This window comes from Ustilaginoidea virens, chromosome 6, assembly GCF_000687475.1.
Source record: "Ustilaginoidea virens chromosome 6, complete sequence".
In the NCBI taxonomy this organism is placed as follows: domain Eukaryota; kingdom Fungi; phylum Ascomycota; class Sordariomycetes; order Hypocreales; family Clavicipitaceae; genus Ustilaginoidea; species Ustilaginoidea virens.
In genome coordinates this window covers 791,705-808,164 of record NC_057321.1, presented here as the reverse complement: position 1 = coordinate 808,164, position 16,460 = coordinate 791,705, and the positions used below count along the sequence as shown (strand labels likewise).

Genomic DNA, 16,460 nt, shown 5'->3' with positions numbered 1-16,460 from the left:
AAGCTCTGCTCTTTGCTTACCTGATGGAGGCTGGCTGTAGCGTCTCGGACCGTCTCACTATTTATTACTGTAACTGCAATTCAACGAGTCAAAGCGGCAAGCTACGCTTCTCTTGCAGGGTAAGCTCCGCTTTCCTCATCACTTGGGGGCCGGGAAACGGCGTCTAGCCAAGAGCAAGCGATCTGACCTGATGATGAAGACGGGAACGAGGCTGGTAGACCCAGGGGCAAAAGTCGTGCTTTTCTTGCCCTGCCCCACCCCCTCCCCCTTGTTCGTAAGAGAAAGAAAATGTCGACGGCGATCGTGCCGCGATGGCCCCCACAGAGTGATGCCACCGTCGGAAAGACGACATCGGAAGTTAAAGTGGGCGGCACAGCACGCTGATCGGTATCTTGGGCCTTTGGCAGCTTTGCCAGCTGCTGAACCTTAGCGGCGACAGGTGCCATGCCATGCGGCTGAAGAAGATGGCTGTGCGCAACTGCGGAAGAGACGAAGAGGAGAAGGGGCCTCGAGGGACGGGGGGGCATGTCATGTCACATGTGCGACGTAGCATGTCGGGCATCACAGGGGGGCATGCATTATGCCTGTCCGTCGCACGTAGAGACAGACAGACCGCAATCCGTAGGATTCCGTGCCATTCGCGACGGTCTAGGCCTGCCGTCTGATGCGCGATGTCGTTAGCCTAGGGGCGGAAAATTTGGAACATTGAAATTTAGCCAGAAAAGGCGTCGAGAAAAAAGCTGGTCCAAGTGGGGGGTTCTCGCAGCCTGGCACCTGGCACCCTGGCACCTGGCACCTGGCAGGCACTAGCAGGCAAGTGGCAGCGGCTGGAATCAAGGACAAGAAAAATTTTCGCCTCCCCTCCTCCCTTGTACTCCATCCATCCCAGGCCAACTAATAATATTCAACTCCTCATATTCAACTCCTCATGAGCCAGCACAGCCCACCAGCCCCAACGCGAGCCGCCCTCAAACATTGCTAAAATCCCTCAGATGGCCCATATTTCCGAATCGAGCAATCCGCCGACGAGCACAGAGCGACCGGGCGGCCTTGCAGGATGCCGAACGCCCGTTATGCTTGGGCCCTTGGCCTGACCTGACCTGGCCTGACCTGACCTGACCGCCGCCAGGCACGCCATCATCACCAAGCGGCGGCCATGAGCTTAAATGTACGCCGTGTGCCACGTCTTCTCGACATTCTCGTCTCAGCACAACCAGCCAACCGTTCACCTGCTTGCCCACTGCTTGCCCACTGCTTGCCGCAGCCTGTTCGACCGTATGTCGGAATTCCGTATGCTGTCATGCCTGCCGCCTTGGGTCAAAACTGACAATTTGCTTCCTGGCCAGATTTCCCGAGCAACCGTAGACAACACGTCGTGGGCATCACCGCACCGCGACGACATCAACGCTGGAGACCAACACTTCCTTCCACGGCCATGTTCATGTTCTCTTGGGCATGACTCTTTTTGACGTTGCCGAAGAACTGTGGCCGCCTTAGCTTGAGCCGCGCAACCTGAAATCAAGTGCCAAGAAACTCAACCTGCCCGCCCGGGTGTATTGCTCCCTATCCCCGACGCCAGCCTCTCAGAGTTCCCGTGCTCCCCCCACGCCAACAATGTTCAAGCACATCATCCACTTCCTCGCCACCCCAGGCACCAAAGGGGACATCCAAGACAGGGCTCCCACGCAATACCTGTCCAAGCATTTCAACCAACCTCAAGGCAAGCTCGGTATTGTCGTCAAGGAGTCGGATGAGGTGTCCGAGCCGGTTGAAAACGTCACCGGCTACGTCAAGCACACCAAGACGAACAAGCTGGACCGATGGCTCGACGCGATGGTTAGGGCCTCTGGCTCAGAGCCCGTCTTCCTCGTCATCGTTGCCGGTCTCGCGGTCTGGGCCCTGACTGGCATTCACTACGGCGAGACGGACAACTGGGCTGCCCTCATTTCCGACATCCAGGCCATCATCAGCTACCTCTTTGACTCGCTCCTCATGCGGCAGCAGCTCAACGGCTACGAAAAGCAAGTCCGCGTCTCGGCCAGCCTCAAGTCCCGCATCGTCAGCCAAAAAAGAATGCTCCGCCACGTCATCGCCAGCGGTCGCTACCGCCGCGCTTCTCTCCGTGAGATCGAAAACACTTCGTCTTCCAAGTTCGGCCCCGACCTGCCGTCGGAGAACTGGGCGGGCAAGGTGTCCAACTCGTTCGCCACCTTCCTCGGCCACTTTGGCACCATTTGCATGTACTGGGTTAGCATCGGCATCTGGCTGGCCTTTGGACACTACTGCCAATGGAGCGACAGGTGGCAGCTGTACATCAACTCGGCCACGTCGGCCCTCATGGTGCTCATATTCGCCTTTCTGGCCAACATTCGCGAACGCCACGACAAGTACGTCGAGAAGTGCATCGATTCCATCTTCCAGGTCGACTCGGAGGTGGAGCTCAAACTGCGCCTCCTCACCGGCGACTCGGAGGAGAATCCCGCCGTAGTGGTTCCCGCGCCGCGGATCAACGCCATACAGCGCGTCATCTTCTACTACGCCGACGTCGTGGGGACCCTTGTCGGGATCGCGCTCCTCGTCATCGTCCTGGTCGTGTGGATCGCCATCGGCCCAGCCATGCAGTGGAACGACAACTGGTGGCTTCTCATCGGCACCTACGCCGGCCTGGTGGGCCTCATTGACGGCTTCGTGCTGCGCAACGTCCAGCAGCGTCTGCACCAGTACGAAGAGGCGGCGCTGGACAGCGCCAAGCTCGACGACGTCGGGCTGTCCGACGAGATTGGCGTGCCCACCCCCGGCAAGGCGGTCGTCAACCTCGGCTCCATCAACTACAGGCTGTCGGAACGCATGGGCCGCGTCTGCGCCCACGAGGCGACCGTCATCCTGGGCGTCGGCGTCGTCATCGGCCTCATTGTGGGCGCGAGCGCCATGAAGTGGACCACGACCGGCCAGCTGCTCTGCAACATCCCCCCCAGCATCATCGAGTCCTTCTTCATGATGATTCTCATCACGGGGCACAACCTGTCGGAGGCGGGGTGGCGAGCCGACTTGCACAACATGTACATGTGGCGCCTGAGACTGCTGTCGTTTGTCGACCATCTGGAGGAGGGCTCGGAGGAGGGCTCGGAGAAGAGGCCGGGCGACGCGCCTGATGCGGTGGCTGCGTGAGGAGGAGCTTGGATGCGAATTCGCACACTGACCACGCGGCGAGGTGCCCGACGGACGGACCCATGGGCGTAGCAAGCTTTCCATCTGGCGTCCTACTGGCTACGCACTGAAAATGCCAAAAGGGTGTTGTATAAGTTGGGTTATCCATGTAAATGTCTCGATCAGATCAGATCCTAACCCTATTTGCTTGCTGTCATGTGCTGGACGCCTGATTTATGTGATTATGCTCTCCCGGTTCTACCTGGCTCCTTGGTCGCTTGACTTTGCGAAGCAAATCTACGCGTATTACGCTCATCTAATTCCGCCTGGCTTGTAGGGGCTTGATTTCGCCAACCGTTCTGCGCGGGTTATGCTCGCCTGGGTTCTGCCTGGCTTTCAGGGGCTTGACTTGACAAGTTTATTCACTAGGGCGTATTATGCTCTCCTACATATACCTTGAACTCGGTCGCTTGACTCTGATCAAACCATGCAGAATTAGCACCAGCGGCATCGCAGCGACCGCGCTTGTTCATGCCGAAATCACCCAGCAGCCCCGTCAGTCAGTCAGTCAGCTCGATGATGCGGCAGTTTCCCAGCACGACTTTGGCTGCCTCATATTCTGCAAACTGCCACTGCAAACTGCCACTGCAAACTGCCACTGCAAACTGCCACTGCAAACTGCCATTGAAAACTGCCACTGAAAATTGCCACCTTTGGGCACGGCTGTGCGGGCACCATCAAGCTCGCTCACCTTCTTCGGCGGCTGTGCAAGCCAGAAAGGGGGGTGTGGTGGCACCAAGACTTCTCGTTGCCATGCATTTCCTTCAGCTGTCGAGTTTCATCGACTACTTCATGTGCTGCAGCAGATACGCGGCTCCGGCAAAGGCCTCCTTGGCGCTGGGCACAATCTGCTCCGGCGGCAGGATGAACCCGTGCTCACCCATGTCGCGCAACTCGGAGGCAAACGTGTAGTCGGCCCCGACAACGTCGGCCACGTAATCGACGCTGGACCCTGTGGCTTGGTAGATGATGTTGCAGATGGGGCCGTGGTCGAACTTGACCTTGTTCACCGCGTAGATGGCGTCGACGGCCCCCTTGGCGAGGGACTGCAGCTCGTTGTCGTTGCGGGCTCGGGCGGAGCAAGAGTATCCGTAGGCTTTGCCGACTCATTAGCGCTGCGGGGGAGGGGAGGGGCCGAGGAAACTTTTTTCGCGGCAGTCAAGGGAACCCTTACGCGTCATGAAGAGCTGGCCGTAGGAGTGGTAGTCGATGTACAGCTTCAGGCCCTGCGCGGCCTTGACGCCGTGAAGAAACGCGGCCAAGGCCCTTGTTTCCGGAGCGTCGGCGGGTTTTTCGCCGCCATAGTCGTCCCCGCAGGGATTTGGCGAAGCCCCCTGGCCGCCCCATTTGTAGTCCCAGTTGCGATTGATGTCGTGGCCGCGACAGCTGCTTCCGGGGTTGGGCTGGAGGTTCTTGCGCCACAGGCGGTCCACGGTCTGGGAGTGCTTGAAGCCGTCGACGTTGACGATTGGGAACAGGTAGAAGTCGTACTTGTCGACAAAGGCAGTGATGCTCGTGTCTGAACCGTAGTTTGTAACGAGCTCGCTCATCATGTACTCGACGGCCTGGTTCCTCGAGTCAGCACACCATCCCGGCGAGGGTTTTGCTTGTTGAGCCGAGACGAGACGAACCATGGATGCGATCCACTCGCGAGCGTGGACGGTGCCGTGGAAAACGACGGCCGGCTTTTTGCCAGGGCCGGAGCGTCCAAAGATGTGCAATCCGGGGATGGGGTTGCCCTGCAGGGAGTTGCCCGAGCTGACCAGCTTGGACATCTTTGGGTACCGGCTGGCCAAGTCGCTGAGCCACTGGACATGGTCGCTGTAGGCGTGATAGGATTCGAACCAGGTGCGGTTGGCGGAGCCAGCTATTTCCCGGCGTCAGCTGCCCACTAGCTCAATCAGGATGATGATGATGATGATGATGATGATGCTGATGATGCTGATGATGCTGATGATGCTGTCCTCGGTTCTCCTCTTGCTCCGCCATGTCTCGCCGCAACGTACCGGAATAAGCTTGGAATGCACCTTCCCGCTCTATAGACTTTCCGAGATCGTCGTGCATCGTGATGAGCTGGTGGCCCTTCATGCTGTCGTGGAACGAGTCCAGTTGAGCTGGCGGGACTTGGATGTCGGCAAAGGCGCCCTTCCTGCCCGGCGGCTTCCACGTAACCAGACCCAGCTTCTTAATGACACTGCGGATATTCGAGCCGTCGTCAGCGACGGGCACGCGGAACACCTTGTGGCCGTCGTAGGATGCTTTGGGCCGGACGGCGCCGGCGGCAGTCGTGCTGAGCAACGACGCCACAAGGAGAGCGACCTTCATCTTTTCCGACGCGATTCGGAAACAACAAGCCGAGGATGGGGCGCTGAAGCAGGTAGACGGCTATGGCGAGAAGAAGAACTGCGTGTCGGAGATTCAGCGCTTAAGTACTGCTGGAGAATCACCACATTTATTTCCCCGCGCCCGGCTTTGGCGGGATTTGACTATAAATAACGCTCGAGGATGCTGGGATTGCCTGCTGCCGACCCAGCGAGCGCAGGAAGAACGATATTAGATTACGTTGAGAAGGCGCAGAGCGGACAAAGCATCCGGTTGGGGGGGGTTGAATGCGCGCAACAAGCCAATCAGGATGGCAACGTCTGGCTATCTTGCGCTCCTCCCTTCCTGCCTGGCAAACAGATGAATGGCACGTTGGTGTGGTAACCGACGTTTGCAAGGGGCCCTGCGGTGCAAAACCGACCTTGGGAGTCAACGACGATTCTCTTGCACGTGCCAAACAACGATAGAGGCGACGGACGGAGTCCATCCGAAAAAAAAAACGACAGAATGCAACGTCAATTGCACTCGGCATAAGTGAAGCGCGGCGCGTTCCTCTTTGTCGATGCTGTGCAATTGGCAAGCCAGCCCGCCGGCGAACATTGAAAAATTGGTTGAGACACATTGCTGCAGAAGCCGAGGCTGTCGAAAGATTGCCTTCCTCATGTTGAGCGCCTTGGGATAGGGACGGACTACTCAGACAAGCGGGGGCAGCAGCTTGAAGGGCAACCTTCCAATCTGGGTAAAGGCAAATGACGAGCACCAAGTAGCGTTGACCGATCAGACGGGTGCTGGCCGAAAGTTTGCGAGGTGGTGGTGGTTGGACAGTTGTGCTGTCTCGGACCTAGTATGACCGACAGGGCTCAAATTCAGGAAGCGGGATTCAGGATTCAGGATTCGGGATTCGGGATTCGGGATTCAGGATTCAAGACGGCCCGAAAAGCGCTCTCCTATAACCGCAAAATTTCGGCACAGCCCCCGAGGACATGTCTGAGAAACTGACCTCCACCCTCAAGAGTCGATAGTCGAGGCGCTAGTGCTCGATCGATCAGTTCCTCAGCGGGCGGTGGCACCCGAAATGCTAGCCCCTGAGCCCGCCTGCCATAGTAGTTTTATCCCCGCGCTGCAGATGAGGCACGCCGTCAGAGTCCGGTTCTGTAACGAAATCGAGTCGTCAAGGGCGGCCTTGCCAGCACGGTGGCGGATGAGCACGGTGACAACGAAAAAAGGCCTGCTTGTTGTAGAGGAGACGGCCGGCCTTTGACCTTGGGGGCCAATAGAGTATTGTTGGCCATTCCTCCCAGGTGCACCGTGGGGTTTGGGGTTTGGTTGCTTTGACGCTTCTCATGCTGCCGATTCTGGAGGGACTATTGAATGTTGGATCTGCACGCGACGCTGCCTCGGCGGCCAATCTGCAGAACAATGTTTGCCCATCTCGAGAGCGGAGTAAGTCACCTTGTGAAGCAATGACTGGTTGGCCTTTTCTTCTTTCTTTCCCTTCCTTTTCCTTTTTTGCTTTGACTTTTTTTTTTTCCGTCTCCTTTGCTAAGGAAGGGCCTCGCACGTTTATCCTTTGAACGGTTGATCCGACGGACTTTTTGAGGACGAAAGAAAGTGGCGTGGAGCTAGCGAGGCGCGTAGAGATGCACAACTTTATCCCTTTGATTGGAGAGCGGGGGCTGGCGTGAGTCGTGGTGCTGGATTATGCCCAGAGGAACAAAAAGGTCGTTGACTCATTGACGGGGTTGGCCGACAGTATTTCTAATCGTCAAGGCTGCGGACCTGGCTGCTGAGGGAATGAAGAAATGAAGATGGACAGGCAGGGAAGCAGATCAGGGCCCATCTCAACGCCATCTCAACGCCACTTGTCTGGATCCGACCGGGATGCTTTGCTTGGTTCGTCCCACTCTGCTAATGCCAGCCAAGGCTTGCGCTTTGGTTCCGACGGAGGGTTGCGATTCATGCTGGCTGATCAATTTCCTAGGGCGGCTGGCTCGCGGGAAGGCCTTGCCGGGGACAAGAGTTTCGGATCTGACTCGCAGTTGCCGGCCTAATAATTGACGGACGAGTGGCAAGTCAATGGGTAGTAAAGTAAAGGGGGAGTAAAGCACATTGCATCAAGAGAATGATTGGGCCGGTAAAGGTTGGAACTTGTGCAGAGGGAGGAAGTTTTCGAGTTTCCATGGTACCAGACATATTCGATCTTTGATTCCGATGACAACATGACATCCATTAATCGCGTTGCAGCAGCCGAATAAGCGGCCCGGGCAGTCAGCTGGCCCACTCTTGGTGCCCTGATGCCTGGCTGGATGAGTGACGCCTGGCTGGGTTGATGCATTTGCCTGGCTGGAATCGAGATGCAGCGTTCCAACGGGTTATCCTGGCCGCCAGGTGTTTCAGAGCAAACCGCGGCGCTGCAGAGTGCAAACTACAGGAACCCGAAGGGGCAAGGATGGCAAGGATGCGCTCTAGCGCGCACCGAGCGCTTTGGCAGCTGGCAAGGCTGACCTTGACCTGACCTGGCCGAGGCGAAACAAGACACGAATCCTGGCAACACCTGGCGACACCTGGCGACACCTGGCAACTGGGACTTGGACCGGGTACTCCGTACTCGGTACGCCGCACGCCGTACGCCGTACGCCGTACGCCGTACGTGCATGTACATACAGGGGCACGCCCCATATCCAAGCGCACCATTGACCCTTTACAAAAGACCCCCGCTTAACTCGAAAAGTCCCCGATCATTCGCTCGCTAGTCGGCCCCCGCAACCCCACCAACCAATCACGCTGGGCCCCACCCTGTTCTGCATCCGGCCCTCGCCTTCTCCCAACTCAAAACCCATGGCTACAGCACGGAGTACCATCACCATTATTGATGGTGGCACCTGGGGTTTGGAGAACGAACAAGACGTCCCAAGAAATCCCCATGTCTTAACTACCACCTTTCTCCATCCCCCCCCCCCCCCCCCCACTCCCACCTCCCCAAGCTCCCCCCCGTTTGACTTGCTCGGTGCTCCGTACAGTCATGCGATCATCGTCTTCCTCATGGGCGCAGCGTTTCATTTGCGCAACCACCACCTCCAACAACAAACCTCGATGCCCTTGACCAATGGCCTCGCCCATGACTACAGAACATGGGAGCTGTTTCCCGTGCCCACCCTCGTCGTCTCGCCGTCGCCGTCGTTCCTGATCCGGGCCGTCTCCAACGGCGTCGTCGAGTCCTGGCGCCGCCCGCGCCGCGACCTCATGCACCGCAACCTGTTCGCCGCCCTCTACGGCGGCTCGCCGCTCGAGCAGTTTGACCGGCTGCCTCTCCAGCACGCCGTCGAGGTGGCCATCTCTACCCGGGCCCTCAGCATCTGCCCCGCGGCGTACCGCGTCCCCGGCGCCTCGTGGTCGGCACGCATCGTCCCCGTCTTCAGCAACAGCAACGGCAGCGGCAGCGGCAGCGACGACGCCGACGCCGAGCTGCTCATGCTGGTCCTGGAATGGGACCTCGTCTCCCACCCGCCGCTGCCGCAGCAGACCCCCCAGGTCGTCGAGGCCGCCATGCAGAGCGTCACGACGACGCCCGTCGAGGAGATGACCCATCTGCTCGTCCACACCGTCAAGGACTACGCCATCTTCCTCCTCGACACGCGGGGCTGCGTCACCACCTGGAACACGGGCGCCGAGCTCGTCAATGGCTACAAGCGCCACGAAATCGTCGGCAAGCACTTCTCCTCCTTTTACGGCCAGGACGACCTCGACGCCGGCAAGCCCGAGCAGGAGCTCCTGACCTGCCTGCGCCACGGGCGCGTCGAGGACGAAGGCTGGCGCTACCGCAAGGACGGCAGCCGGTTCTGGGCCAACGTCGTCATCACCGCCGTCTACAGGAACAAGGTCCACGTCGGCTTCGGCAAGGTCACCCGCGACCTGACCGAGAGGAGGGAGGGCGAGCTGCGCCTCATTGCCGCCTACGAGGAGAGCGCCAAGCTCAAGAACGACTTTCTCGCCAACATCAGCCACGAGATCAGGACGCCCATGCACGGCTTGCTGTCCGCTTGCGGGCTCCTTCTCGAGACCTGCCTGTCCGACGACCAGCGCGAGACGGCCAACATCATCCAAGAGTCGGGCCAGGTCCTCCTCGGCGTCATCAACGGCATCCTGGACTACTCCAAGCTCGCGTCGGGAACGTTTCCCATGTGCTCCCAGGCGTTCAACCTCCGCGACACGCTGTCGTCGGTCGTGCGCAACGCCCAGATGACCCTGATGCCCGGGGTCCTCATCAAGCTGTCGCTCGCGCCAGGTCTCCCCGACCTGGCCCAGGGCGACCAGCTGCGGTTCCGGCAAATCATCCAAAACATCACCGACAATGCCGCCAAATTCACGGAAGCCGGCTTCATCCACGTCCAGGCCACGCTGCAGTCCCAAGACGACGCATCCTTCACGGTGCGAACCGAGATCGCGGACACCGGCATAGGCATTGACGGGCTCGATGCCAAGGACCTTTTCAAGCCCTTTGTCCAGTCGGAGAAGTCGACCAAGAAGCGTTTCCAGGGCACAGGGCTGGGGCTTTCGATATCCAAGTCCCTCGTGGAACTCATGGGCGGCGAGATTGGGTACTATGCCAATCCCGCTGGTCACGGCAGCGTGTTTTGGTTCACGGCTGAATTCGGAGCCGCTGCCACCAGCTTGCCGCAGTCGCAGTCGCAGTCGCAGTCGCAGTCGCAGTCGGCGTCCCCCCGGTCGCCGTCGTCGCCGTCGCATCAGCACGAGGGGAACGGCCCATGGCACGAGCCGCGCTCCAGCGCACACGGCATCCGACGGGGAAGCGAAAACCCGGCCGCGGCCCTGAAGCGGCTCCGCGCAATCGGCTCGGCCAAGCGCATCCTCACCGTCGAGGACAACATCGTCAACCAAAAGGTCCTGATTGGGCTGCTGCACTCCTTCGGGCTCAGCAACGCCACCGTGGCGAGCGACGGGGCCGAGGCCGTTTCCATCCTGCGCCGCCCCGCGGAGCCCTTCGACCTGGTCCTGATGGACGTGAGCATGCCCGTCATGGACGGGTTCGAAGCCACGGCGCAGATACGGCGGCACGGCATCCAGGTGCCCATCGTCGCCATGACGGCCAACGCTCTGCAGGGGTACAGGGAGAAGTGTCTGCGAGCGGGGATGAATGACTACGTGCCAAAGCCCGTGAACAAGAGGCTTCTTGTTGAGAAGCTGCTCATCTGGCTGGACCCGGACGCGCAGCCAAGCCCTGATGCCGTCATGGACGATGGGCTTTATCACGGGCGTAGCATCAGATAGCATGAAACCGCGAATTCGACCGTCCCGTGCGTCCCGTGCGTCCTGTGCGTCCCGTGAACCGTGTTATATGCCCCCCTGGTGCTGCTGCCCACTTGCTGCAAAACGAGCGTCGACAGCCTCGCCTGCCTTTTGTGTATCGTGTCCCCGACGTGTGACTGAACGGATGCAGGCTCCCGCGGGCCAGCCCGTGCACCAGAGCGCCGTGTTGATGTCGAGATGGGCTGTGGCTGCAGTCAACACCGGCGGCTCGTCCCAGGAAGCGGATGTTGCCGGGACGTCGACTGGCAGCTGGGTTGGTGTTGCTTCCAGGATGCCAGTTTGCACCAAGCTGGTCTCTGCGCTGTTATCTTGCTTCCGAGACATCATCTTGCTGCTGTCAACCCCAAGACGTCAGTCCCTGCCTCTGAGCTTGATAATTCTTGCTTTAAAGATATTGTCATGCTTCCACCTGTCAATCCTTGCATTATCCTGCTTTAAACCGTCAGTCCCTGCCTCTGAGCTTGATAATTCTTGCTTTAAAGATATTGTCATGCTTCCACCTGTCAATCCTTGCATTATCCTGCTTTAAACCGTCCGTCCCTGCCTCTGCGCTGTCAATCTTGCTTCCACGACATCATCTTGCCTCTGGCTATCATCCTAGCTCACGAGATATTATGTTGCTTCTGAGATAGCCTTGCGCGGTTAATCTTGCTCCCAAGATACTATCTTGCTTCCAGCTATCAATCCCCGCCTTTGCGCTATACTCTTGCTTTTTAGATATTATCTTGCTCCCAAGACGTTGTCTTGCCTCCAGCTATTAATCTTGCTTCCAGCTGTCAATCCGATCCTCAGACGTCATCTTTCCTCCAGCTGTCAGTCTTTGCTGCCAAATATCACGTTGCTTCTAGTATACCCGCTGCGCTACTATCTTGCTTCCACGATATCATCTTGCCTCTGGCCATTGTACTAGCTCCCGAGATAGTATGTTGCTTCTGAGACAGCCTCTTCGCGGTTAATCTTGTTTCTAAGACGTCATGTTGCTTTTAATAAAGCCTCTGCGCAGTTAACCTTGCTCCCAAGGTATCATCTTGCCTCCAGCTGTCAATCCGACTCTAAGACGTAATCTTGCCTCCAGCTGCCAATCTTTGCTGCCAAATGTCACGATGCTTCTAGTATACCCGCTGCGCTGTTATCTTGCGCTACCAATCTCCCTTCCAACACATTATCGTGCTCCCAAGACGTCAATCCCCGCCGCTGCTGCTGATCGTCCAGCCAGTCGTTCGTTCGTCACGCTCCCCACCAGCCCTGCCTGCGAGGCTGTGGCCGGCAAGAAGCGGCAGCGGACCCAGCAGCTCCGGCAGCGGCAGCGGAAGTGGATCCACAGATCCGGCAACGGCAACAGCAACGGCAACAGCAACGGAACGGTCAGCTGGAAGCAGACACGGCTCCCGTCACAGCTAGCAGCTGCCGCTCCGCCACCGCTCCGCCACCGCATCTACACGAAACGCCCATCCCGCCACTTTCCACCCCTTCATCTACAGCGGCCGCAGCTCCCACCCGCACAGCTTCAACCGCACGCTACAGCTGACCTGCCACGCGACGCCCCCCCGGCAGAGCAGGGCAGGGCCCCGGGCCCGCTGCCGTGCTCATCATGTACGCAGGCGCCGGCTCGTGGCCACGCGCCGTGGACCGATAATGCAGAGCAGGCGTCACGCGGCGTGCAGTTGCCGAGAATATACCGGACGAGAGGGTGCCTGGCCCGAGGGAGCATCTCGTTGGCTTTAGATACTTCTCACCCAAATGCATGCAGGGGCCGACGTGTACTCCATACTCGTCGATGTCTAGACCCCATCATCAAGTCAACATGACCATGTCTCAAGCAGGAGAACAAGCAGGAGAGAATATGCAGGATACATGCCACCATGCAAAACATGCAGAGAACATCCGTGTTGCATTGCACCCGCCGTCTACACACATGGAAATATCTACACATGGAAATACTCTGGCACGCCGGCAAAAACCCGCCCTACCACGCAATTCTGGCCACCGGCCCGTTGGGAAACGCCCGAACCACCAGCTTCCTCATCTCATCCATGCACAGAATCCCCAGCGCCAGGGGCAGCGGAATCAGCCAGAATCGGATGGGGACGCTCGCGGTCCCAAACAGGCTCTGGATCCCCGGCACCTCCGTGACGAAAATGGCAATGCACAGCGAGATGAGCATGCTCAGCATCAGCCACGGGTTGCGCCGCTTCTGCGTGATGGGGTCGGCTTGCACGATGCTCAGCCGGCGGTTGCGCACCGCCAGGATGTTGCCCCACTGCAGGATGACCAGGGTGACAAAGTAGACGCACTGGCCGGCGGCGTTGAACTGCGTCAGCTCGTCCTGCGTGTAGCCGTGGAAGCCGTCGCTGTACTTTTCAAACGCGAAGAAGAGGTCCTTGATGGGGATGCCGGCCACCTGCCAGTAGTAGAGGAAGAACATGGCGTGCGCGGTGCACGTCTCCATGAAGCCCGTGAAGAGGTACGCCTGGACGTAGATCTTGGTGTTGATCAGGTGGTCGCGCTTGTGGTTCCGGGGCGGGAGGCTCAGCAGGTCAAACTCCTCCTTCTCCATGATGAGCGACAGGGACAGGAAGAGGTCGGTAAAGACGCAGATGATGATCATGAGAAACGCGCTCAGGGGGAGGGGCACGCCGAAGAAGACGTTGACGAGGACGGGCCAGATTTCGGACCACGAGCCCGCGGGCAGCAGGTAGGCAATGACCTTTTGCAGGTTCTGGAACACGAGGCGGCCCCAGCGGATGGCCTCGATGATGGAGTCGAACCGGTCGAGCAGCACCAGGTCGGCGGCCTCGATGGCCACGTCGCTGCCCGTGACGATGGCCACGCCGACGTCGGCGGCCCTCAGGGCGGGCGCGTCGTTGACGCCGTCTCCCGTGACGGCGACGACGTTGTCGCGCTTGCGGAACTCCTCCACGATGCGAAGCTTCTGCTCCGGCGTGGTGCGCGCAAAGACGATTTCTCCGTACTCGCAGACAATGTCCCAGTCGGGCTCCGCGAGGCCGGCAAGACTGTGGCCCTCGAGAAGGAGGCTGTGGCGTTCGCCCTCCTGACGGGCCACCGAGAGTTCCTTGGCCGACACCTTGGCTGACTTGACCGTCTCGACCGTGTCGGGGTCGCGGTCGCCGCTGAAGATGCCCGTGTTGCGGGCAATGGCGGCGGCGGTGAGGCCGTAGTCGCCCGTCACCATGAAGAAGCGCGCGCCGGCTCTCCTGCATTCGGAAACCGTGTGCGCGGTTTCCGGGCGGGCGGGATCAATGATGCCGAGGATGCCGACAATGGTCAGGTCCGCCGTGGCGTCGAGGGCGAGCTCGTCGCTGAAGGCGTTGGTGCCGAGAGCATTCGTGGCCGCGTGCGTCTTTTCGCAGAGGACAATGACGCGCTCCGCGTTTCTCGAGAGCTTGTCCTGGTACGTCTTGAACGCAGCCCGTGCGGCGTCGTCCATGGGCTGGACAGAGTTTGACTTTCGCGACCAGTACCTTGTGCAGGTCGGCAGCAGCACGTCGGGGGCGCCCTTGACAAAGATCTGGTACTCGTTGGGAGACGAGGCCTCGCCTTGCTCCGTCTTGCGGTGCACCGTGAGCATCCACTTGTTCTTGGAGTTGAAGGCAATCTGGAAGACGCGCGGGGCGACAGCCGTGCCAAACTCGCTGCCCGTGGCGGTGGCAGCATATCGCAGGACGGCAGCGTCCGTGGCGTTGCCCTGGACGACGCGCCCCTCGATCGGCAGGCTCATGGTGGTGGGATCAAAGGTTGCGTCGTTGCAGTAGGAAGCCGCCTGGAGGAGTTTCTTGGTGCTCTCGTCGGCCTTTTCGGCTGCGGCGGTGCGGTAAAAGTCGTCGGTTTGGATGGGCTCGTCGATGAAGGATGCCGAGTTGACGTGCATCTGGTTCTGCGTCAAGGTGCCGGTCTTGTCGGAGCAGATGACGTTGACGCATCCCAGCGTCTCGACGGTGGACAGGCCCTTGGGCAGGATGTCGACCGCCTTCATCTTCTTGGCCACCATCATGAGAGTCAGGGCGACGGCGACGGGCATGCCCTCGGGGATGAAGGCCACGACGCAGCTCATGACATTGTTCAGCATGGCCACGACGTTCATAAAGGCGAAGTGATCCCGGCGGAGCCAGCCGAGCCAGGTGAAGAGAATGAGCAGGGCCAGGCAGACGGTGAGAACGACGATGATGTAGACGAAGCGCCAAATCTCCTTCTGGATCAGAGTAGCGCGCTCCTCGGTGGCAGCGGTGGCCTTGGCGATGCGGCCCATGACGGAGCGCGGGCCCGTGAGAATGACGACACCGACACCGCTGCCGTTGACCACCAGGGTGCCCATGAGGGCGATGTTGCGGGATTCCAAAAAGTTGTCGTCGGTGCCGTCGACGGCGCCTTCGATCTCGTCCGCCTCGCCGGTGAGGATCGCGCGGTCGAATCGAATGTCGCCCGAGTGGCTGATGAGACGCAAGTCGGCGGGGACCTTGTTGCCAATCTGAAGGTGCACGACGTCCCCGCTGACGAGTTCGCTCGCCGGGATTTTCTTGAGCTGGCCGTCTCTCATGACGAGCGCTTCCGAAGGCAGCAGGTCGGTGATGGACTTCATCGTCCGCTGGGTCGACCAGTCCTGGAAAGCAGAGAACCCAGCCTGGAGAAGGATGACGATGATGACCAGGATAGCGAGGGCGAGGTTGGTGGGAGACGGAGGGTCGCTCAGCGGTTTCCAACACACGAAGAAGACGATGACGCCGACCCAGAGAATGGAGCAGAAGCCGCCGAACAGATACATGAGTATCTTTTTGATGTAGTTGGTCTTTGGCTTTGGGAGGGTATTGCGGCCATCGCGTTGCAGGCGATTCGCCGCCGCATTTTCCGAAAGGCCTTGTTCTTGGGAGACATTGAGCTGCTGGCACAGCTGGTCGGGCTGGAGCTGGTGAAAGGTCAGGTTGGAAAAGTAGTCTTCGCTGCCCTTGTTGCCAGACTTGAGGTCCGCGCCAGAGTCGGTGTCGACCTTTCGCGACTCGGCAACCTGGATGGAAAGAGTTCGGTATTGGATAGGGATTCCAGAATAGGGGGATATGGGAATGCCGCCGTCGCGGCTCAGGGAGCGACGGCGGGACAAGGACCGCGAATCCCTGCGCTGCCGGATTTGCTCTGCGGTTCGGCCTCTAGGGTGGGCGGCATCGTCAAAGGCGATGCGCAGATCGCGGTCGGTTTCTTTTTCGGCCGCAGCAGCGGGAGGGCTGACCACGTCCCCGGACATTGTCGGGTTATTTGCTGCTCGGAATGACAATGGCAAAAATGGCTAATGCGGGCGCGGCAACAGAGGGGTCGCTCCGAGAGAGACGACGGACAAGACGCCGATCCGAGGGGGGGGGACAGCAGCTGGAATCCGTGGCGATGGGACAGGCAGGGGAACAGGAATTTGGTGGTGCGGTGCTACACAAACTGCCACGTTTTGCCCGTCGTTTTCGGGAGATGCGCAAGGCAAGGGCAAGGCAAGGCAAGGCAAGGCAAGCCAGCCAAAGGCAATGTAACATAGAATCAAGCAGGATGGTGGGAAAAGGAGGTTGCACTGCAAAGTCTCCGAGGCCTTGAAATAACAATCAAGC

The 16,460-nt window shown here is 59.3% G+C and overlaps 5 protein-coding genes across 5 annotated transcripts; 3 read left to right on the top strand and 2 right to left on the bottom strand.

Moving 5' to 3' along the window:
- Positions 1–1,166: 1,166 nt before the first annotated feature.
- On the top strand, positions 1,167–3,168 carry UV8b_07192 (uncharacterized protein; the record flags this gene model as incomplete). The annotated part of the gene is made up of 3 exons (XM_043144689.1): positions 1,167–1,275; positions 1,347–1,443; positions 1,524–3,168. 3 exons carry the CDS (start codon positions 1,167–1,169, stop codon positions 3,166–3,168), a joined length of 1,851 nt encoding a protein of 616 aa, XP_043000624.1.
- An 824-nt stretch (positions 3,169–3,992) lies between these two features.
- On the bottom strand, positions 3,993–5,532 carry UV8b_07191 (uncharacterized protein; the record flags this gene model as incomplete). Its single annotated transcript, XM_043144688.1, has 4 exons — positions 3,993–4,303; positions 4,382–4,772; positions 4,839–5,074; positions 5,214–5,532. 4 exons carry the CDS (start codon positions 5,530–5,532, stop codon positions 3,993–3,995), a joined length of 1,257 nt encoding a protein of 418 aa, XP_043000623.1.
- Positions 5,533–8,571: 3,039 nt separating this feature from the next.
- On the top strand, positions 8,572–10,818 carry UV8b_07190 (uncharacterized protein; the record flags this gene model as incomplete). The annotated part of the gene is made up of 1 exon (XM_043144687.1): positions 8,572–10,818. One exon carries the CDS (start codon positions 8,572–8,574, stop codon positions 10,816–10,818), a length of 2,247 nt encoding a protein of 748 aa, XP_043000622.1.
- A 1,142-nt stretch (positions 10,819–11,960) lies between these two features.
- Positions 11,961–12,665, top strand: UV8b_07189 (uncharacterized protein; the record flags this gene model as incomplete). The annotated part of the gene is made up of 1 exon (XM_043144686.1): positions 11,961–12,665. The coding sequence occupies one exon, from the start codon at positions 11,961–11,963 to the stop codon at positions 12,663–12,665; it is 705 nt and encodes a 234-aa protein (XP_043000621.1).
- A 158-nt stretch (positions 12,666–12,823) lies between these two features.
- On the bottom strand, positions 12,824–16,111 carry UV8b_07188 (uncharacterized protein; the record flags this gene model as incomplete). The annotated part of the gene is made up of 1 exon (XM_043144685.1): positions 12,824–16,111. One exon carries the CDS (start codon positions 16,109–16,111, stop codon positions 12,824–12,826), a length of 3,288 nt encoding a protein of 1,095 aa, XP_043000620.1.
- Between the last annotated feature and the right edge of the window lie 349 nt (positions 16,112–16,460).